The sequence below is a fragment of the Mercenaria mercenaria genome, chromosome 7 (genome assembly GCF_021730395.1).
Source record: "Mercenaria mercenaria strain notata chromosome 7, MADL_Memer_1, whole genome shotgun sequence".
In the NCBI taxonomy this organism is placed as follows: Eukaryota; Metazoa; Mollusca; class Bivalvia; order Venerida; family Veneridae; genus Mercenaria; species Mercenaria mercenaria.
Genome location: NC_069367.1, coordinates 31882035 through 31905790, shown reverse-complemented (window position 1 = coordinate 31905790; position 23756 = coordinate 31882035). Strand labels below are relative to the sequence as shown.

At 34.0% G+C, this 23756-nt stretch overlaps 1 protein-coding gene across 21 annotated transcripts in view; it reads left to right on the top strand.

The window, feature by feature from the left end:
- LOC123554604 (dedicator of cytokinesis protein 9-like) overlaps window positions 1-23756 on the top strand; it is a 132434-nt gene that overhangs the window by 86444 nt on the left and 22234 nt on the right. For 11 of the 21 annotated variants that reach the window (XM_053548003.1, XM_053548006.1, XM_053548004.1 and 8 more), the window contains 18 exons: window positions 215-420; window positions 1198-1221; window positions 2707-2822; window positions 3340-3477; window positions 4722-4778; window positions 5046-5171; window positions 6164-6277; window positions 6775-6807; window positions 10547-10567; window positions 12641-12856; window positions 13925-13982; window positions 14803-14817; window positions 17053-17162; window positions 17492-17614; window positions 18974-19087; window positions 20055-20201; window positions 20950-21160; window positions 23285-23475. In XM_053548003.1, the coding sequence (XP_053403978.1) occupies window positions 215-420; window positions 1198-1221; window positions 2707-2822; window positions 3340-3477; window positions 4722-4778; window positions 5046-5171; window positions 6164-6277; window positions 6775-6807; window positions 10547-10567; window positions 12641-12856; window positions 13925-13982; window positions 14803-14817; window positions 17053-17162; window positions 17492-17614; window positions 18974-19087; window positions 20055-20201; window positions 20950-21160; window positions 23285-23475 (2020 nt within the window). The remainder of the gene's footprint in view (window positions 1-214; window positions 421-1197; window positions 1222-2706; window positions 2823-3339; window positions 3478-4721; window positions 4779-5045; window positions 5172-6163; window positions 6278-6774; window positions 6808-10546; window positions 10568-12640; window positions 12857-13924; window positions 13983-14802; window positions 14818-17052; window positions 17163-17491; window positions 17615-18973; window positions 19088-20054; window positions 20202-20949; window positions 21161-23284; window positions 23476-23756) is intronic. The other 10 variants (XM_053548007.1, XM_053547994.1, XM_053548008.1 and 7 more) reach the window with 6 other exon arrangements.

Here is a 23756-nt window from a genome sequence, read left to right as displayed (position 1 = left end):
AAACGAGATCTCGTTTTTTTGTCACGGGAGGTTGGCGAGATTTGCTCTGTATGCCTTTCAAGTTGCCAGTCTATTTATTTTTATAGCTCTTTGATTTATCTTACAATTGGCTGCAACTATTTTCTTATAAAGTAGTGATTCTCATTATTAGTAATGCAGTTTTGACTTCAGAACTTTGATCTTTAAAGGTTTAAAAAGTATTTCTGTATTTCAGGCTATGTTTAGATCATTTTAAGTACCTTGGAAGAAAGAAAATTGTGACCCTAAGTGTTATAGGAGACAGCAGTATGGGTCGCAAAGGTCATTCACTGCCATCACACCGGAAGTCGGCACAAGTACCAGTACCGAATGGTAGTCTTCCACCCACGTTACGCAGTGTCAGCCAGTACGGAGATTACCCACCTGAAGCTATGTTTCATAGTGAGTAATATTTTCAAGATGTTACTACTTCCCTTTTATTTGTAGTTTACATTAACCATAAGGCATGGCACTAAACTCTACTAACAACAACAATTTTTCGGTTATACAATGTACACATAAGAGTTTAAATGATTGTAATAGACTTTTATTTTTAAAGATGAAGATAAAAAAAAGAAAAAAAAGATGAGCCTTTTTAATGTTGCATAAGTTCAACATGAGCTACAAAGCTCTTACATGGCCAACAAAGCATTTACTAATTAAGTAAGGTTTATTTTATTCCCTCCGAATACCAACTGCATTTCTTCACGTCTTTTAGTGGAACCCAGCCTGGGATTGAACCCACAACCTTAGGCAGATATCACTATTGAGCAATTGAGGTGGTATTTTTAGTGAGAATGGAGTATGCTTTGGCAGTCCTTCAGATAGATTGGAAATCACATGAGTGGTGTGCAGTTTTAAACAATTCCATGATACCTAAAGTACTGTGAAAGCATTAATATTCATGGGAGGGTGGGCCTAATTTTTGCGGGTTTTTTGGTTGAGCCAATAAATGAAAATTAAATCGAAATTGAACACAAGTTATATTCCCATTTATTGTTATGTTCAAAGGTTGAAATCCATTAATTGATAGCCATGTTGGCCCAAGTCAAGAAATTTCTTGATGACAAAATTAAATGATGTGCACAATAATTATATCAACATTAAATGAGATTGTAGAGAATATTGTTGTATAATTATGTATGACTTTATCTCATGATTTACCAACATCTTGCATAGCATCACATGACAATGAAGAAATAGGTAAATTTTTGTTAAAAGAATGTTCTTGTTCAAAGTGTTGGCATGTTCTTGTTAATTCTGCATGATGTTCATATGTAATTGATTTTTTGGTAAAAAAATAAATGAAAGCTCCTTGCTTTATTTGTTCGAGTATGAAGTTTTTAATAATAGTGTAGTAGAAATTCTTTTTTCATATCTAAATTATGTAGTAGAAAGTTTATTTCATTATGGTTTTTATGTGATAGATGAAAATAGGTTTTTCAGTCAATAGACTATTTAGCCTCTTGTCAATAACTGTAGGATACTCATGCCAATAGCAGTAAAACTTATTAGGAGGATAGCCTATGGTCAGCATATGATCTCTGATGTTTAAAGCGTTAGTAGGTCAAAGGTCAGTGACACAGTGACATCATATCGAAAATTGTTTCTAATCAATAACCAGAGAATGCTTGGGCTTATGTTAGCCAAACCTCGTAAGATGGATTGGGGTAAATAGATGACCCCTCTAGTTTTGAGGGTCAGTAAGTCAAAGGTCAAGGTCACAACCACTGAGAGACCTCAAGATTGAAAAGAGTTCCTATAAGTAACCTGAGAATGCTTGTGCCTGCAGCTGTCAGACTTAAGAGTGATTGCCTGTAATATGTAAATGTATTTTGGGATAAGTAGGTCAAAAATGAAAGGTCAAAGTGACTTTGAGACTGAAACTGAGTTTCATGCTCAGGTACCTCTGACAGGCTATCTGTGGGGTTTAAACAGCTCTTGTTTTCTATTCTGATAAGATTGACATATCAAAAGGAGCCATGTGTAAAAACCTTTTGCAAAGAGAATGCATGATAATTTCCTGCAGCTTAATTATTACATTTTATGTGACTGTACAGCACTATCTATGATCTTCATCTGTTCTTAAAAGAAACATCATGAATTTCATGAACCTGTATTTGCTTTGATACACCTGTACATCGAGTTTTTGCAAAATAATCAAAAGCAGCACAGTTTTATGAAAAAAATTGAACATTGTTACTTTTCCATCTTTAAAAAATATTTTTAACATTTTCAAAACAAAAATAATGCCAATTTGTTGCCGTATGAACCTTTTTACTGCACATATGGCAGTATATACTTTCTCAGTTGTATCAGTAAGGGCAGTTATGGTAAATACTACTTGGAGGTTGCTTTTTGTTCACATTTTATTTACTGCTGTAGAAATGAAAGAACCATCATTTTTACTAGTAACACTCTATAAAAAAACAATCAGAAAAAAGGTTTCACTCTTTTGCTGACCAGATTTTTTTATACAGTTAAACCTACATTAGCCGCCACCTGTATTAAGAAGCAGCCACTTGTCTTAAGCAGCGAGATTGTGTCGCTCCCTTGGTTGGTGGCTTAATACAGGTTCAACTGTATCAACTGAATGTCAGATGTGAAAGTTGATTAAAGTCTCAGATTTTTTTATTTTGAATCCTGGGTCTATGTTTTATAAACATTGTTTTTACTGTCATTTTTCAGTGACCACCTCGTCGGAGGCTGATGCCATGATGAGAGCATTGTCTGAGGCAAATATGGCAACAGAAACTGGTCTCATTGTCCTAGATGTTCTTGTTGTTTACACTGAGAAGTTCAAGGTAATTGTACCATTTTGTTTGTTTTTAAAGACCTGCTCCAGTCCTACCTTTTAACCATAAATTGTCACTGAAAATGCATGAAAATCCTGACTTTGAACAGTGACGCCTGTCAAAATAGAGTCTATTTTATATAAAATTCAATATGAAATACCTGTGGTTTTGCATGCTTAAGTATGGCACGTGGCCGTTAACTGTTACCTATTGTAATAATGGGTTGCATATACACAATAGAATTTGAATAGCTGCGGAGCAGGGCTTTAAGCAAAAATTGTACCCATGTTTCCAAGTTCTTAGAAAAACCATTTTGTGGCCCAAGAGAACAAGTTTGAAAAAGGGTAACCGTTGGCAGTTGCAAGTTATATTAATACTGTGGTATATCATGGAATTTTGGAGTTTGGCATGAAATTTAAATTTCTTCTAAGTGAATACAAAATGGCCTGTTAAATAATTTGAACTATTTCACTTTTTGACTTGTTTCAAAGTGAGGTCAAAATATTAATGATATGATTTATTTCAGAGTGAATTAGCACACAGAGATGGTGACAATACCTTGATGTTAACAGTGTTTGATTTATACCTGTCCTTCCTGAAGACCAGCCAATCAGAAACCTTACAGAAACATGTGTTTGCTGTATTGAGAAGCTTTATTAGAAAGGTTTGTTTTTAGGCCTAAAAGATAGATTGTTTGTTTCTGGTAACATGCTTAAAAAAAAATTATGGTTGGTAGGTCAGTAATTTTTTTTTTTTTTTGGGGGGGGGGGGGGGGGGATTTTGTTTTATTAAGTGGGACTTTTTATAAAATTATTTTTGTGTCAAAAAATGAATACAAATAAGGGGGTTATGCCCTTAGAGCATCAGTAAGTTCATTTCTAACATCACTGACCATGTTTAAAGAATAGAAAGTGCAGTTTTGCAACTTTTTGTTAAAAAGTTGAAAAAAAATCCCCAAGGCCATAAAAAACATTTAGGGTTAGGCCAGAAATTTAGGGTAGGTCGGGATACTAGAAACAAACAATTTTTTTTAAGCCTTAGAATTAATTTTCAAAATAAATGTCAATAAAACCATCAACATTATGCAGGGGCCTCAGTGGTCAAGTGGTTAAGGTTGCCGACTTGGAATCACTTACCCACCATCAGTGTGAGTTAAAAACCTGGCTTTGGAAGTAGAATTCTCCATGGGAGGAAGCCATCCAGCTGGCTTAAGAAGAGGTCGGTGGTAATATCCATGTGCCCACCCATTCCTGATTCAATGCCTGTGGGTGGTGTGGTGGGGGAGCACATGGTGTCATCCTGCACCATGGGAAGCTTGAAAAATTTGCTGGAAGACAAAAATATTGTGGATGTGATTCTACACCCAACATTACATGACCCGCGCCATGAGAAAGCAAACATAGTGGCAGTCTGTTCAGGAGCCATGCTGTTCGCTTTTAAAGCCTATTGCAATTAGAGAAACTGTTAGCGAACAGGATGGCCACTATCTTGGTTTTCTGATGGCGCGGCTCACATTATGCAAGGGGCCTGCCTTTTAGATTATAATTTAGTCGAAAAACTAGTTAAATTCCCGAAAGAAGTCCATCAGGATAGAATAACACTTATTATAGAGAGTTCCATTACACATATCCATTGAATTGGGAGGCAAACGTCATGAACAGGGACGAAGGGGGCTACTAAAGGAGTCCTATCTACAGGCCCTTGTTTGCTGCTGGGAACCAGTCCAGCAGTAAACTCGCCATGTGACGTCAGTTTCCCGAGGAAGTCTTGGTCTGATGAAGGTTCTCCAATGGAGTACCAAAACTGTCACAAAGGTAAACAATTCAATGGATATGTGTAGCAGAACTCTTTGAAATTAGTTATATTCCTATTTGTCCATTTATAAATTGAGTTCCTCTTGTCTTTCAGTTTCCAAATGTATTATTCAAAGGTGATGCATCACTGTGTGGAAAACTGTGTTATGAGGTAAGTCTTAGTTTTTCCAAAATTTATCAGTATATTCCAGTTATGAAAATCACTTGGAACTGTTACAAAAAAAAAATTGGAAAGAAAACTTTTCAGGTAGAAAGTTCTTAATTACCATCAACTTAAAAAAAATCTCTGAGAATCCTGAAACAGAATATTAGCCTGTGGAAATTTCTAAACAACTAAAAACATACAACTTATTTGATTTTTTTTTCTCCAAAAACAATTTACTGAAATGGATTAAAATAATTTTTGTGTCCTTTTCAGGTTCTGAAATGTTGTAACTGCCGATTAAAATCTACAAGAAAAGAAGCATGTATACTGTTGTACAACTTGATGAAAGCCAACTTTGAGTTCAGTAAAAAGAAGTCATTCACACGGGTGCATCTACAGGTATGTCTCTTTACAGTGGCAGCAGTAAATGGTCTTCCCATTTATATGCTGTAGAATTATTTTACCTTTACTCTGCTAAATTTCTAAAATGGATTGGTCCATCATTCAGTTTGGGCAGTAACACATCATTCAAAGGGGTGTTCACTGAAAACTTACTGACTAAATAGTGAACAAAGCAGACCATGATCAGTCTGCATGGATGTGCAGGCTGATCTTGGTCTGCACTGGTCGCAAAGGCACAGTTGCTTGCCGCCAGCAGGCTAAACATTAAATTCAAGGTATGAAATTTTTTTGGTTTTTATCAAAGCTGCAGTTGGTGGGGACATGAATTTGAGCTCTGAAGATAAAATGAAAGGAAATTTTATGAGTTTGTTAGGATTTAATTTCATGGATTGACAACACAACCAAGAAATCCACGAAAATTATTCCCCCAAGAATATTATTGATTCCACAGTACCTTGATTGTGATCCAGCTGGCCGCTGGTATCGCTTGTAGTGGCCCTATGGTATGTTTGTTTGTCTTTGGTTTAATTATGTTTTACAGCAGTATTTCTGTTATGTAACATTGGAAAGTAAACTAACCAGTTTAAGAACTGACTGCTCACAGGGTCTTGCATTCAGTCTCCAGGTGAGGCCTGTGTTTTCCATGACAGTTTGATAAAGGACATTGTATCTGAAATCATTCGTCCTCCAACTCTGATTCATGTGGTGAAGTTGGCAGTTATTTGCAGAGAACAGGTTTGTACTGGCACAGAATCCAGGAACACTGGGTAATTGAAATACTGTTGAAAAACGGAACTAAACCCAAAACAAGCAAGAATTCATCATCTGGATAGATCTTGAAGACTAGACCAATTGTTACACGGTATGGGCTTATTAGAAGGCCAAAGGTCATGATCACAACATTTTAATTACCCTTTATCAAAGCAGCATTTGGGGGTATTAATCGCCTTTAGTTGTAGCTCTAGTTTCAATACATTTATTTTTTCCAGGTGATTATATCTGTAGCCCAGCTGATAGGGAATGTAGTCACACTTAGCAACCACAGGTTCCAGGAGAGTCTCGCTTTGATCAACAGCTACGCTAATTCCGATAAAACCATGAATGTAAGTATCCTAATTTATTATTTTTAATTAATTTAGATTATATTTTAATCTTAGCATATCAGAGCAAGATTGAAAATACAGGAAAGTCCTTTTTGAGGTGTGATTTGGAAATATTTTTTGCAGTTTCTTGTCATCTTTGGATTGTTGCAAAATCAGATATTTATTTGAGTGATTTATTTTTCTTTGCTAACTGTCCATATTTGCAAAATTAAATACTTAGGAATTTGTTGTTACTGTTATAGACATACCCTCACTAATGTCAGTTTTAAAAATGAAGAACTTTAGTGTTGCAGAAATATCTGATTTTGCAATAGTCAGTGTTAAAGAGATGAATTTTTCTCTGAGATCTGAAACAACTTACTAACAAAATCACGTGTTTTAGATTCGCTAGGATACACATGTATTTGAGAAATAATATTTTTTACTAACAATGCATGTATGTATCTATAATGATAAAATTTATATCTTTAAATTATCTCTGTGTAAAACACTTACAGGTGTCATACGTGTTTCATATGTTTGAGCAACAGGTAGTAATTCATTCATATTTGCATCGTGATTAATTCCGTCAGCTTCATATCTTGAGCTCGCATTTCTCTCCTTTTTAGCTCACCTGTCACAAAGTGACAAGGTGAGCTTTTGTTATTGGCAGCGTCCGTCATCCGTCCGTCCGTTAGTCCGTAAACCTTTGCTTGTGAGCACTCTAGAGGTCACATTTTTCATGGGGTCTTTATGAAAATTGGTCAGAATGTTCACCTTGATGATATCTAGGTAAGGTTCGAAACTGGGTCACGTGCCGACAAAAACTAGGTCAGTAGGTCAAATAATAGAAAAGCCTTGTGACCTCTCTAGAGGCCATATTTTTCATGGGATCTGTATGAAAGTTGGTCTGAGTGTTCATCTTGATGATATCTAGGTCAAGTTTGAAACTGGGTCAACTGCAGTCAAAAACCAGGTCAGTAGATCTAAAAATAGAAAAACCTTGTGACCTCTCTAGAGGCCATACTTTTGAATGGATCTTAATGAAAATTGGTCAGAAAGTTCACCTTGATGATATCTAGGTCAAGTTCGAAACTGGGTCACGTGCCGACAAAAACTAGGTCAGTAGGTCAAATAATAAAATAACCTTGTGACCTCCCTAGAGGCCATATTTTTCATGGAATCTATAATGAAAGTTGATCTGAATGTTCATCTTGATGATATCTAGATCAGATTTGAAACTGGGTCAACTGCGGTCAAAAACTAGGTCAGTAGGTCTGAAAATAGAAATACCTTTTGACCTCTATAGAGGCCATATTTTTCAATGGATCTTCATGAAAATTGGTCTGAATGTTCACTTTGATGATATCTAGGTCAAGTTTGAAACTAGGTCACGTGCCGACAAAAACTAGGTCAGTAGGTCAAATAATAAAATAACCTTGTGACCTCTCTAGAGGCCATAACTTTCATGGGATCTGTATGAAAGTTGGTCTGAATGTTCATCTTGATGATATCTAGGTCAAGTTAGAAAATGGGTCAACTGCGGTCAAAAACTAGGTCAGTAGGTCTAAAAATAGAAAAACCTTTTGACCTCTATAGAGGCCATATTTTTCAATGGATCTTCATGAAAAATAGTCTGAATGTTCACCTTGATGATATCTAGGTCAAGTTCGAAACTGGGTTATGTGCTGATAAAAACTAGGTCAGTAGGTCAAATAATAAAAAAACCTTGTGACCTCTCTAGAGGCCATATTTTTCATGGGATCTGTATGAAAGTTGGTCAGAATGTTCATTTTGATGATATCTAGGTCAGGTTAGAATCTGGGTCACGTGCCTTCAAAAACTAGGTCAGTAGGTATAAAAATAGAAAAACCTTGTGACCTCTCTAGAGGCCATACTTTTGAATGGATCTTCATGAAAATTGGTCAGAATGTTCACCTTGATGATATCTAGGTCAGTTTTGAAACTGGGTTACGTGCCGGCAAAAACTAAGTCAGTAGGTCAAATAATAAAAAAACCTTGTGACCTCTCTAGAGGCCATATTTTTCATGGGATCTGTATGAAAGTTGGTCTGAATGTTCATCTTGATAATATCTAGGTCAAGTTCAAAACTGGGTAAACTGCGGTTAAAAACTAGGTCAGTAGGTCTCAAAATAGAAAAACCTTTTGACCTCTCTAGAGGCCATATTTTTCAATGGATCTTCATGAAAATTGGTCTGAATGTTCACCTTGATGATAACTAGATAAATTTCGAAAGTGGGTCATGTGCGGTCAAAAACAAGGTCAGTAGGTATAAAAATAGAAAAACCTTGCGACCTCTCTAGAGGCCATATTTTTCATGAGATCTTCATGAAAATTGGTGAGAATGTTCACCTTGATGATACCTAGGTCAAGTTCAAAACTGGTTCACATGCCTTCAAAAACTAGGTCATTAGGTCAAATAATAGAAAAACCTTGTGACCTCTCTAGAGGCCATATTTTTCAATGGATCTTCATGAAAATTGGTCAGAATTTTTATCTTGATGATATCTAGGTCAAGTTCAAAACTGGGTCACATGAGCTCAAAAACTAGGTCACTATGTCAAATAATAGTAAAAATGACATCATACTTAGTTCAAAACTGAGTCCTTTGGGGACAGGTGAGCGATTCCGGACCATCATGGTCCTCTTGTTTATCTTTCATTCAGGGTATTTGATTGCTAAGTCATTGCGTCTAGCATTAACGTGCTCAATGTTCGTGACTAGGGTTGTATCATTTAACAGCAGATTCAGGTGTCTGTTGAATTTGTGTTATTTAATAGCAGATTCAGACTTCTCTTGAATTTATATCTGTTAACATTAGATTCAGGCTTCTCATGAATTATATTATTTAATGCAGATTCAGGCATTTCTTGAATTTGTATTAGTCAACAGCAGATTCTGACATCTCTTGTATTTGTATCGGTTAACAACAGATTCAGGCTTGTCTTGAGTTTGTATCAGTTAATAGCAGGTACAGGTTTCTCTTGAATTTCTATCAGTTAACAGCAGATACAGGTTTCTCTTGAATTTGCATCTGTTAACAGCAGATACAGTTTCTCTTGAATTTATATCAGTTAACAATAGATTCAGACGTCTCTTGAATTTGTATCAGTTGACAGCAGGTTTCTCTTGAATTTGTATCACTTAACAGCAGATGTTTCTTTTGAATTTGTATCAGTTAACAATAGATTCAGGCGTCTCTTGAATTTGTATCAGCTGACAGCAGATTAATGTTTTTCTTGATTTTGTATCAGTTATCAGCAGATACAGGTTTCTCTTGAATTTGTATCAATTAACAGCAGATTAAAGCTTCATTTGAACTTTTATGGGTTAACTACAGATTCACAACTCTTGAATTTGTATCAGTTAACAGCAGATTCAGACTTCTCTTGAATTTGTATCAGTTAACATAAAAAATCAGGCTCCTCTGGAAGTTATACTAGTTAAGAAAAAAAATTTCATTAATGATGTTGATGTAAAACTGGCATTCAAGCCACAAAAATCTCTTAACATTGATTTGTTTTGTTGTTGTTGTTTTTGGAAGTTATGTATTTGGTGTTGGAATGACCAGATTTCTAGCAGGAAATAACAGTTCAGTCATACTGCAATTTCAAACAATGTGAATAAGGGTTTCCTAAACATGTCTTCATATGAACAGGGTCTGATGATCACAATATATACTCACTCGAAAGTCAGTCTTGGATATAAGCCATACTACTCTTTTTGTATATATCTAATCAGTTGGACTAATAATTCTGTTAACAAAATTAATTTTTCCTGTGTGCATTTACAATTTTTTTTAAACATAAATATTGAACAGATTTAAAAATTTACGTGACCCTTCTACACTGTTGTCCAAAGCTTACATAAATAGCCAGATTTACCATCCCAACAATAATTTCTAACATTACACAAGCTCATAACCAAATTTTACCCTTCCCCTATTTATACACCCTAAGGGACGTAACTATTATGTAATGACGCTGTTGTCCGTCTGTCCATCCATCCATTAGCAATTTCATGTCCGATCTGTAACTCTTGAACCCCTTGAAGGATTTCAAAGAAACTTGACACAAATGTTCACCACATTGTGACGACATGCAGAACACATATTTTGGATGGCTTGCTTGAAGATCAAGGTCACGCTTAGGGGTCAAAGGTCATACTTTTGGGCGTATATTGCTCCGCATTGCGGTGCTTTTGTTATGCATCAAATTGTTAAACAGAGACAGTATCATAGTTATGATAATCATTTGTCCGTATATTTAGCTACCTATGTATGGATACGAGGTAAGTTGATATATTCCATGTATATTGTAAACACAGAGATGCTACCCTACACTTATTTTTGAAAAGACGTTGTAAAAGCCTTAACCATACCATGTCATGGAAAATATATCAGTACTTAAACCACTATGTCATGAATAGTGTTAAAGTCCTAACAGTTCCTATTACTGTCATTGGACTTGTAAATGTTTAAACTATTATATACTATGTCTTGTAAATTGTAAATGTTTAAACCAGATATTATAGTTTTCTTAACTCGGAAATAGTAAATGTTTATACTATATACTTGATCATTTAAAAGTGTAAAAATCTATGCTGTACTATGTCATGAAAATTCTTAAAGTCTAAACCATTGCATGAATGTATTAGATATTTAAATCATACTGTGTCATGGAAATTGTAAATGTTTAAATCATAAAATTTCATCAATGTAGTAATGTCTAAACCATTATGTCATAATATTCTATAAGTCTGAAGCAATTGGCATGATAATACTAAATATCTAAGTCATTTTGGAAGTTATAATAGAGGCAAAAAGTAAATTTTTAAAAATCTTAACAGAAATACTAGAAATCTTAACCATACTGTTAGATGGAAATTACAAAAGTCTAAACCATACTGTAAATTATTGTAATTGTCATGTATTAGGTTAATGAAAATAAGTACCTACTAGTGTCTTGTAAGATATATCTTTTGCACCATTGTCCCTATTTTCTTAAATTTTCTCACATATGTTTAAGTTGACTTTATGAGTTGACATATTTGAAAAATTGTTTCTGCTTTATATGTTGTCATCTCGGTCTTGTATGTAAAATATTTCTTTTTTCCTTGTACATGAAATGTTTCTTGGTCTTGTACATAAAATGTTTCTGGGTCTTGTACATAAAATATTTCTCGGTCTTGTACATAAAATGTTTCTCAGTCTTGTACATAAAATGTTTTTTGTACATAAAATTTTTTCGGTCTTGTACATAAAATGTTTCTGGGTCTTGTACATAAAATGTTTCTAGTTTCAGCATACTTCATTGGTATGGAAACAAGGGTTTGACCTAATGTTGACGATTTAAATATGAAACTAATATTAGCATTGAGCATAAAGAAAAATTTGAAGTAACTGTTAATTTAAAAAAAAAAAGTCTCTTTCTATTCATTTCATTATCAGAGTTCCATGTTTCACTTGGCCAGTCATATAAAAAAAAAAGACAGAATATGAAAATTTTATCATTTTATAAGGGTGACATATAAAACTGAAATTTAGCAGGTTTTTACAGTAATCTTAGCATTTCTTTGCAATGAAAAGAAGACTAAGCTTACTTCAACGTTAATTAGGTCATACTGCATGTTTCAATGTTGTTGTTTTTTTTTAAATTTGTTCTTGGTCCATTGATTTTAATGTTGTTTTTTGTGTTAATTTTTCAAATTTATTACATGTTCATCATACTTGTGCTAATAAATGTTGCATTCTATTTCCTAAAATAGAAATACATACCAAAAACATTTTATATGGAATTTGACAGGAGGGACATTGCTTTGAATATAAATTATTTTCAAAGTAAGGGAAGAGAATTGTTGTAGGAGGGGAGTGGAATATATTCACAATTATTGATCTACTAAACACCCATAAACTTTTCCACTGTCTTTGTAGTTATCAATTTCTAAAATGGACTGGTCCATCATTCAGTTTGGATATTACCATTAACTGTTAGGGGTGCTTACCAAAAATATTATACTAACTGAATGGCGAGCAGTGCAGACCATGATCAGACTGCACGAATGTGCAGGCTGATCTTGGTCTGCACTGGTCGCAAAGGCAAAATCACTTGCTGCCAGCAGGCTAAAATTTAAAGAGGCTGCTTAAAAAATCAAGTAATTTCCGTTTGCTTTCTTGTTGAATATAATCCTTCAGGTCAGAAGGATAGGACTAAAAGTAGATAGCTTTTACTACTGACCAGCTAGTCATCCAATAAGTGTTTCAAAACATGTCTTTGTCAAGCGTTTTTACTTAAGCCCAGCTGAATGTATACCAGCAATATAAGAGAAGTCGTGTTAAAATATATGATGTGATATTTCTTACAGAAAACCAAATTTTCACATGAAGTTAAAGATCTCACCAAGCGTATCAAGACTGTCATGATGGCCACCGCTCAGATGAAGGAGCACGAGCGCGACCCTGAAATGTTGATCGACTTGCAGTACAGTCTCGCTAACTCATACGCCAGTACACCAGAACTGAGGAAAACCTGGTTAGAATCTATGGCTAGAATACATACAAGAAATAACAATCATTCAGAGGTAAGATAAATAACTTAATAACAATGGTGCCTTGTCAGTACCTTTCTTTTAAAAAATCTATGAAAATAAACAGATTTATACATCCGATTTGAGCATGAAAGGGAAATGTTTAGGTAAACTGATAAGATTCATTGTAACCAGATGAGATCTCATTGTAACCCATTGAGATCTTGTCGTATATTAATGAAATCTTGTTGTAAACAAATAAAATCTCATTGTAACCCAATGAGATCTTACTGAATTTGTTTATTTGTTTGTTTCGAGTTAGTGCCATTTTTCAACAGTTTTTCAGTCATGTAACGGCGGAACCTAACCAGTGTTCCTGGATTCTGTACCAGTACAAACCTGTTGTTCTCAAGTAACTGCTAACTTCCCCACATGAATCAGAGGTGGAGGACGAATGATTTCAGACACGATGTCTTTTATCAAATTTTCATCAAAAACATGCTAAGCACTGGCGTGCTAGATCTCATTGCAACCAAATGAAATCTGAATGTGGACAAATGTGATCTTGTTGTTACTAAATGAAATCTCTTAACCAAATGAGATCTCATTGTGATCAGATTATATCTAATTGTAACACATTGAGGTCTTGTGTTAACCAAATGAAATCTAATTGTAACCAAAATGAGATCTTGTTGTAACCAGATGAAATCTCATAACCAAATGAGATCTCATTGTAACCAGATGATCTCATTTTTTGGCAAAAATACTTGCTTCTCATATATCTTTGTGTCTGGATGTTCGATAGATTGTTCAGGCTGATACATGATTTCCCTAGAAAAAGGCCACTTATTATTCTGTTGTTTATTATTTCTTTGTTTTTACCCAACAGCGATTGGATTGATAGCCAGCCATTTCCAATTCTCACGTAACAGTTTGTCAAGAAATGCACCATACAGTTTTCATATAGAGTAATTTTCCCTTTTAAGTTTAAGTTCTTCAGTGAATAATGGATTGAATCTGGTATAACAAGGGAAAAAAGGCTATTTTATTTCAGCAATTTGTTCTTTAATTGCAGAATAGTTGAGAGATAATTTTATTGAGATAATTTGAATATATTTGCAGGCTGCTCATTGTTATATACACATAGCTGCATTGGTTGCAGAGTATTTAAAGAAAAGAGGTGAGATTTTAAAATATTAGCATTTTAATGAAATTGGATAGAAACTTCGTATAAAATTTTAAATAAAACTGTAAAAGTAATATTGCAGTCTAAAATTAATCTGATTGAAATCTTTTTTAGTGAATGAAAACATTGCATATTTTGTAGTCTCTATAGTTTTTATGAGTGATTTTTTTCAGCATTTGGAAAGAAGATAGTACTGGTAGATGTAGGATATTTGTTTGTTTCAGTGTAAGATTGAAATATATTTTACCTGAGTTAATACCAGATGGAATATTTTCATGAGTGGTGCAGTCACAAGTGAAAGTGTAAAATATGGTATTCATGAGCGAAAGATATTTCAGTCTTACATGGTAATCAAACAAATTTTCTTTATATCTAATGTATGTTCAATGGGTTTAACCAAAACATATCCATTTTACTAAGTGCAATGTCATGTGCATTGCATCATAACTTCAAAATGTCATGACATCACAAGATCTTTATTGAAAAAAAAAGAAAAAGTTAAAATAGAACTATGAGATTCCTACATTTCTTTTACATTTAAATACAGTGGAGCTTATATCTTTTTGTTGGTAAAGGTATTTATATGCATCTGTTTCTTTATTAAAGTATATTTTGGAGAAAGACTCAGATTATTTATAATTCTTACTTGTTCATATTCAGGTGTATTTCGGTACCAGAGAAAATATCATCTTTGTTTCACTTACATATTCCAGTATTTCACCAAACAGCATGAAATAAAAAAATAATGAATGATTTCAAGATGTGAAAAATAATGCTTCATCATTTTTTCTAATTTTTATTTGCAAACTAACAGGAAAAATTAAATCAAGTAAGTTAAATACACAGTTGTAAATGTTGTTTGCATTTTTTTCTTGTTGTTCTTTTTTTACATTGTCCCAATTTTCTTCATGTGCATTATTGCATTGTCCGAGTTTTTCATGCTTTTTGACAGTGCCCCATTTTTCCAATGCATTTTTACAGTGCCCCATTTTTCTTATGCATTTTTACAGTGCCCTATTTTTCTTATGCTTTTTTACAGTGCCCCATTTTTCTAATGCATTTTTTCAGTGCCTTATATTTTCTCTTATGTTGCATTTCTACTTAGCCCCGATTTTCTCATGTATTTTAAGTGTGTATTTTTTTCTTGCATTTTTGCAGTACCCAAATTTACTTGTTGTCTTGTTGTGCATTTTTTTCAGTGCTCAGTGTTTGACTTAGAGTTATAAAACATTAAAGACATATTTTTCATGATTTGAAATGGATTTCATAGTTATGTCCCTTGACAGTCTAAACTATATGCAGAAAGAGCCTGAAAGTTTATGTCTTATGTATCTTAAAAATATCTGACCTGATATTATGAAATATTACATAGCTTGATGGGTTTTATTTGGGATTTCACTCAGCCAGACCAGAGTTAAGGCCCTTGACTTAAAATATATGCATAAAGGGCTTAAAAATTTGTGTCACACATATCTGAAAAATATTTGATGTAGGGTCATGAAACTTTGTAGGAATATTATTCAGCAGGTGGAGTTGTGCTGTTGATCTATTCATTGTACAAATATAATGCATTGTGGTCTATGTCTCAAAAGGTATCTGACCTGGAGTCATGAAACTTTGTATGAAGATTGCTGAGCAAGTGAAGTTGTGCGCCTGTGGTTTCATTTGGGATTTGCTCTCCCCACCCCAACCCCTACTCCCCACCCCCAACCCATCCACCATATTAGAAAGAAAAAAGCTTTAACATACCATCCATACAGTGACAGTAAGTATGGACACTCAGTTAGTTTGTTGTTCATTTTTTCTAGTGCTTCTGAAGTTTCCTTGTTATTTATTAATCCAGTGTCCTTTTTCTCTGATAAAAGAGATGTTTTAATCAGAAATTTTTGCTTGCGAGTCTCCTATAATTTACACTGAAGAAGTTCTAAAAACTGTAGCACAGGATTTCTTGATTGATTTAAATATAGTATGTTTGTGTAATTAATTAGAAAGTGTGGTATAAAAAAAAAAAGATTTTTGGTGTTACTTTGTTGAAATATTTTGTTGTGTTAGCCAGGTTCTGTCATTATGTAGTATTTAGAATGTTTTTTGTATGATTTTTACCTACTACTGTAGATTGGGTTATATTCACCATGTTATTTCCCCTAATTTTCTAAATTCCCACATTGCCGTTTTCTACCTCTTATTCATTTGCAGAAGTTAGCATTACTTGCATAAAACAGGTTAGATCTGGTGCAGAATCCAGGAACAGTAGTTAGGTTTAATGCTTGCTGTTATATAACTGAAAAACTGTTAAAAAGTTCTCTCTCTCTCATTTAAAGGAATGGTAATGACACATTTTGCATGGTTTTTTTTATTGTTTTGTATACATTACTACTCCTATTATTATCTTTTTGCCTGTTTTGTTGTTTAATATTTTTGTACCCCCTCTAAAGCATACTTCTTTTGTGCTTTACACTGAAACACTGCTCGCTCGTGCATTAATAGCTTCATCACCTGGGTTGACTCGAGCAGTTAATTATGATTAAATAATATTAATGGTTCTCAGGAAATTGTTTTCCAGCACTATATGCAGATTTCTTACATTATTGAAATATGTGTTGAAATCGTGATATAAAACCCCGAAGAAATGAAAAATAGGAAAAAGAGAAAGTTGCCTTTTGTGATTACAGAACAACCTCTCAAGAGTGGCCCTCTGATAAACAAAAACCTCTCTATAGCAACATCATCAAAATTCCCGTAAGCTGAAATATACTATCAAATTTACCTCTCCGGAACAACAATCTCTACATAACAGTCAATATTTGTATCTCCCAAAGGGTGTTGCTCTACAGAGATTGCACTGTATATTATTTCTCAGTATAGCAGATATGATACAGTGCTACCAAGATAGAGTGAACATAGATGGGACTAAAATATGTTTGTTGTACAGAGTTTGCTGCTAAGAAAAGGTTAATGCACTAGAAAGTTTTATAAGGTGGAAAAAAAATATTCTGTCTTTGTACAGAGGTTCTTGCTTGTTGAACTTGGAGGGATCATTAACAGAGGTTATGCTGTATTTCAGGTTCATTCCCCCAGGGTTGTACAGCATTCAAATTGATCTCTCCTAATGTAGAGAAGGAAGAGTCAGGTATTAAAGATGACTCTGGAATGCAGGATGTGCAGTATACAGAGGTTTGTATACGGTTTTACATGATTTTACATTTATTACATGTTGAATAGGTTCATGCTAGAAGTCACAGTCAGAAAAAAAGGAAAAGTATCTGCTGTCTACATAAGGACAGACAAAAAAGTGGCTCATGAGCAAAGGCTATTAGCTAAACCAACTGCAGCAAACTTGGATATCATCAGCCTCAACCACACCCAAAATTATCTAAAATTAGCTGATTTTACTTACGCAAAAATACAGCAGACATAGACTCTTATGTAAACCACATACATAAAAATGCTTTGAAACACAAACATTACAGTGACAGTTTTGAGATGTTTCCATTGTTTTGCAGGAGACGTTGGTGACGTACATGGAAGAAGCGGTTGAATGTCTGGAGAAAGCAGAGAGGTTTGAAGTGTTGGGAGATGTTTATAAACTTATCATACCAATGTATGAAAGAGCCAGAGAATTTGAGGTATGCTTGAAATCTAGCTGTACTCTGAAGATGGTAATTGACTTTACTGCTTATTGGAAGAAAGAGACTACATTTGAACTATATAAGTCATTGATATTTGTTGGGGACTAATTTCATTGATTTTAAAAAATTTGTTGATGCCTCAATCCAAGAATTAAATCCCAATGAACAAATGAAATTCTTCTTTGTTTTGTCTTCAAAAGTTCAACTCCACAAATTTATGTCCTTGCAAAGTCGCAATTTTGGCCAATACTTCAATATTTCATGCCAAAGAAATTAAACGATTTCACAGGATACAAAAGGAAAATTTCAGAAACTAAAATGAAATGTTTGAACTACATTATATTTCAACTTAATTCCTGTCTGACAAGTCTGACAATATGGTGTCTTTTGTAATAGGTTTTTAAGTCTTAGTGCAATATGTACTTAGAGAAGTTGGAAGTCACTCTGTATTGAGGTTGACTTATTTGAGAATTAATTTATAGCAAAAGAGTGTTTTAACACTATTTATGCACGATGGGTAGTTATACATCAGGTATAATAATTATGTCTCCCACCACACAGTGGTGTGGGAGACATATTGATTTACTCCAATCTGTGTGTGTGTGTGTCTGTCACAAAGCTTGTCCGCACTCTAAGTCGAACATTTCTCATCCAATCTTCACCAAACTTCAACAAAATGTGTCTGCCAATAAGTGCTCGGCCAGGTTCGATAACTAGCCAAATCGGCCTAGGCACTTCGGAATTATGGCCCTTGAATTACCAAAAACACTCAGATTTCTTGCGCAGTTTTACCCTCCAACTAGTAGTTTAGGCATCCTTTTGGTGTCAAGAAAGCGCATGCACATGTGGATTAAGTAAACAGTATATAATGACTGACTTACTATTTAGATGATTAGGCAGTTGTGGGAGACATGCACTTTTCTCAAAAGCATCTCTAGTTTCACTAGAGCACAGCCCGAGTGAAATTATTTGTATGATGTATTATTGCCCGAGTGTGTAATAGTTTTGCTATAAATTATTTTGATTCTAATATGCACTTAATCTAAAACAGTAGATAAAATATAGAAGTGCTCTTTCTTGGTCGTAACAAAAACTTCGAGGTCATCGCACGTTAATGTGACGTCATTCTAGCATAAGAGTGTTTTAACAGAGACAAGCATATTAGAATTGTTAATTTGACATACCGGTGTGGCAGACATTTTGAAAATAATTATTAACAAATATGGAAAATCATGAAACATTTTTATATTAAGTTTGTTAAGGATTTAGTTTGCCACTGTGCTTTTCTAGCCCTTCATAGCAACACCTCACTTTAGTGAGTGAATATAATAACCAAAGATACTGATATGCTTGCAGAAATTGGCACAAAGTTACCAGATCCTGGCCGATGCCTACAGCAAGGTTGTGGAAGTGATGCAGTCAGGAAGACGTCTCCTCGGAACTTACTTCAGGGTTGCCTTCTTTGGACAGGTAAACTGTTGCAGGAATAATATTAATTATTGACTTCTTGGTGGATTTGTTACAGAATTGTTGCTTAATCACATATCCATGATTCTGCAAATAGGTGGTGCTAAAAAGCATGGCAATCTATATTTTGCGTTATATAAAAGTCAATTTCTTTATTCTTCCAAATACAGATTCCAATGGTATGTAGAAAATGTGTTCTACTTTCTTGTTTTGATTTTAGTTAAAGTACAGTTTTATTTGATAACCAAAAATTACATTATTTAGTCAGAATAAAAACTTATTTTTGTTATGTTCACTTACATATCAAGTAAGAAATAATTTATAGCAAAAGAGTGCTTTAACACTATTTATGCACGATGGGCGATTATACGTTATGCACGAGGGCTCAGCCTGAAGGAAATTATTTGTATGACGTATTACTGATTGAGTGTATAAACAGTGTTAAAACACTCTTTTGGTATAAATTATTTCGATTCTAATATGTCCTTAATCTAAAACAGTAGATAAAATATAGAAGCGCTCTTTCTTGGTCGCAACAAAAACTTTGACATCACCGCACGTTAACGTGACGTCATTCTAGCGTAAGAGTGTTTTAACAGAGACAAGCATATTAGAATATGAAATTTAAGTTTCATATAAGCGTTTCATGTATTTTTATTTTTTATATTACCAAAGAACTTTTAGGTTCTTTCTGTCAGTGAGACAAATACTTATACACAAATAATGCTCCTGATAGATTTTAAAAGATGACACATTTTAGATACTTCTTGCTTCATATAATTGGAATGATGAGTTGTTACTGATACAGAATTCTTGGACTCTGGTTAGGTTAATTGACTGTTGTTGCATAACTGAAATACAATTGAAAAACAAATGTATATCCAAAACAGCAGAAAAAAAGCTATTGTGAACGAAATTGTCATGGGCCTTTAATGGTGAATACAGTTTAATTTATTCCTTTTTATTTTAGTCATTCTTTGAGGAAGAGGACCAGAAACAATATATCTACAAGGAACCCAAGGTGACAAGTCTAGCTGAGCTGTGTGATAGACTGAAAACTATGTACGAGGGAAAATACGGCAAAGATAATGTCAAACTAATAAAGGACTCAAAAACTGTGAGTATGATGTCACATGACTCACTTTTAAATTAATACGTTTAAGATAAGTTAAGTTTGGGTCATAACAGTAGGAATAAGAAAAATGACTTTTCAGAATAAGGTTTGTTAAGGATAAAAAAAATGATACGTGATGCATCAGGCAATATCTGCCCTTTGTGTAAACTGAAAATATACATATTGTGAAATCACTAATATTCAGTTGGACTAATTTTTGAATATTTTGCAGTTGAGTCGATCCACGAAATTAAATTTCAGCAAACAAGTAAAATTCCGAATTGTTTTATGTTCAGATGTTGAAATCTGTGAATTCATATACCCACGAAAACAGCCATTGTGGACCAAACCAGGAACTTTCACGCACATGCAGTTACCTTATTCCACAGTGTCGTTTCCCTAAATTGTTTTGTTCTATGAATCGGGAAACTTAAAATCCTTTTTCATATACCTTGGAAGAACTTTAATACCAACAGAATGTAGAGATGAAAAGATGTAGTTTTAGGTCGTAGAAGTTGAAACTCCGTTTGGAAATCTGTGTTATTTATTTCAGTAGAATTACCATATATTTTGTATTGAGGTATGAGAGAGTATACATAACTGCAGTTTTATTTAGATATTTCCAATATATGGACTCTTACTGTTTTCAGTATCTTAATCTTACAAGTACTACAAACCCTGCAAAAACCTTGATTAGATTGCATAGCTTGATAACTATCAGTAGTTGAAAATACAGAATTTCTGATTTCAGGTGGACCCTAATGAGTTAGACAACAAGTATGCATACATACAGGTTACACATGTGACCCCATTCTTCAAGGAAAAGGAGTTACAAAGACGCTTGACAGATTTTGAAAAGAACAATAATGTTAACTCATTCATGTACGAGACCCCATTCACCAAGGTTGGAAAAGCACACGGAGAAATTCACGAACAGTTCAAAAGAAGAACTGTACTACTGAGTAATTATGTTATGATATATTCTTGAATCACACTTTGTGCAGTGTCTTAATTTTCTCATTCGCTTACTCAAATTGGATGGTCCATTGTCCGTAATCCGTCATCTGTTATTGCTCATCTTTGTCTGAACATATAGGTCAAAGTTTTGCCAAAGTTAGCCTGAAGCATTCTGGCATTGACATTACACAAGTTCCAGTGGTACTGCTTGATTTAGGACCAGAGCTAAAAATGGTGAAAAAAAATGTTTATACACCCAAATGGATGTATTATGTTATACCCCCAGTGTCCATCCGTCCGTTTGTCCGTCCGTCTGTTAGCAATTTCGTGTCCTCTCTGTAAATCTTGAACCCCTTGAATTTATTTATTTATTTATTTGGGTTTTACGGCACACCAAAACAGTATAGGTTATATGATGCCAAACAGGACTACAAATTTTGGTTCCACATCTCATTTACATCGATATAAAAACATGAGGTATGGAATCAAAATTTGCATGAACCCCTTGAAGGATTTCAAAGAAACTTGACACATGTTCACCACACCAAGACGATGTGCAGAATGCATGTTTTTGATGTCTCGTTAAAGGTGGATAATCAGATTTTGGCCATGTAACGGATTTGTTCGAAACTTTAGCATCTGATCATTTACACTCATTTATGTTCACTTAACACTTAATGCAAATTAGATTTTCACTGGAGGTATTTTTAAAATTTCATTTTCCTATCCTGGTTGCCCAACCAAGATAGAGTTATTTTATCATAAGTATAAATTTGATAAACATACTTTGCCTAAGGAAATGTATAAATATTAGACATATTGTAATATATTTGTAAAATATGTGCATTAAAAATTTTCGCAACCAAGATAGATTGGAAATAAATGAATTCAGAAGCTACACACAACTTTTAAACTTGCGTTTTGGGTCAGATTGTTCAATAGTTGATATGTCTATCAAATGCAAATGTAAAACTAGACATTGTATCGAAATAAAAAGGAATACCCAGCTTTTTATATACTTTCATATTAAAGGGGAGTAATTACAAAATTTTATAAAAATAATAAAATATACATTTCAAATAGGAATCTAACTCTATGTAATCGGTCTTTTTGTTCCTTAAATAATTCTCTACCAGAATATACAAAAAGTAAAAAATGTCATTAAATGTTGTTTAAATGTGATTGACCACCTTTAAGGTCAAGGTCACACTTAGGGGTCAAAGGTCATATCATTTTGTTTCGTGTCCGCTCTGTAACTCTTGAACTGCTTGAAGGATTTAAAAAAAAAAACTTGGCACAAATGTTCACCACACCGAGACGACTTGCCAGGCGCATGTTTCCGATACTAGCTTCAAGGTCAAGGTCACACTTAGGGGTCAGAGGTCATGTATGACTTTGCTTTGTGTATATTGCTCTGCATTGCAGTGCTCTTGTTTTTATTTGGCAGATCCCTATTTTGTTCACTTAAATTTTTTTATTTTTTTTTTATTACTACCCTTTTATGTTATTATAAATAGCTTATTTTGAAACTTTTTTATTATTGGCCATAGGGAAAAACCAAGACCACTTTTCTGTGGTACAACATAGATTGTACTTCCAATTTTTAGGTGTATTTTGACATACCTGTACCTGATATGGATTTTTTGTGGACTTAGAATATTTTTTGTGGACTTGGAATTTTTGTTTTGAATTTCTTCCCTTTGTTGTTCCTGTCCTTTGGGCTTCAACAGTCAGGTTGTTTAAATTTTGCTCCCATCTTCTGATGTAACCCTTTGGGCGTTTATTGCCCTGCTTGGCGGAGCTCTTGTTAAACTTGTTTGTAGCATTATTGGATTGGTTTTTCTCAAATTCATTCTAGTGGTTCTGCTTGGCTGCATTTAGGTGGAACTAGAGTTTAAATTAGAAAAATGGACATCTCATCAAGCGATTAATAGATGTTTAGAAAAGTTTGTCTGTACTTCTCTAGATGGTCCTTTCTCAAGTTTATGCAAGTGTTTTTTTGTTTTTTTTAGTCATACCTGCTGTGAAGTTTTTTGAAATGATCAGGTTATTTTTTATATCCTGTTAAGTTAATACTGTCTAATTCCTTCAAATCAATAGATTTTAAGTGTTTGTTCTTTCGTTTTCAGCCAGTCATTCCTTCCCATTTGTAAAGAAGAGAATAGAAGTAACAAATAAAACAGAGTGTATATTGAGTCCGCTAGAGGTCGCCATTGACGAGATGAATGCCAAGGTTGCAGATTTACGAGAAGTTGTTGATCTCGCTATGCCAGACATGAAGAAATTACAGCTCAAATTGCAAGGATGTGTCAGTGCACAGGTACATATCATCAGAAAGCGGTAAAGTGTATTAAAATGAAAGAAGCACTTATTCCTTTTTTGCACCAAGGTGACAATATTAGTGTAGTGAAGAAATTGATCAGGTCGGATATCCGGGCACTTCAGCGTATCGCGTTGCGTAGCAACATACAGAGGTGACAGCAAACGCTAAATTGTAATTGAAAAGCGTTTCATGTTTCACTAGTGCTGGTTGTTTTTCTTTGCTTAAAGTAAAATTTTGGGCAATATTAATAAGTCAGTGAATTTATAATGTAGCATGAT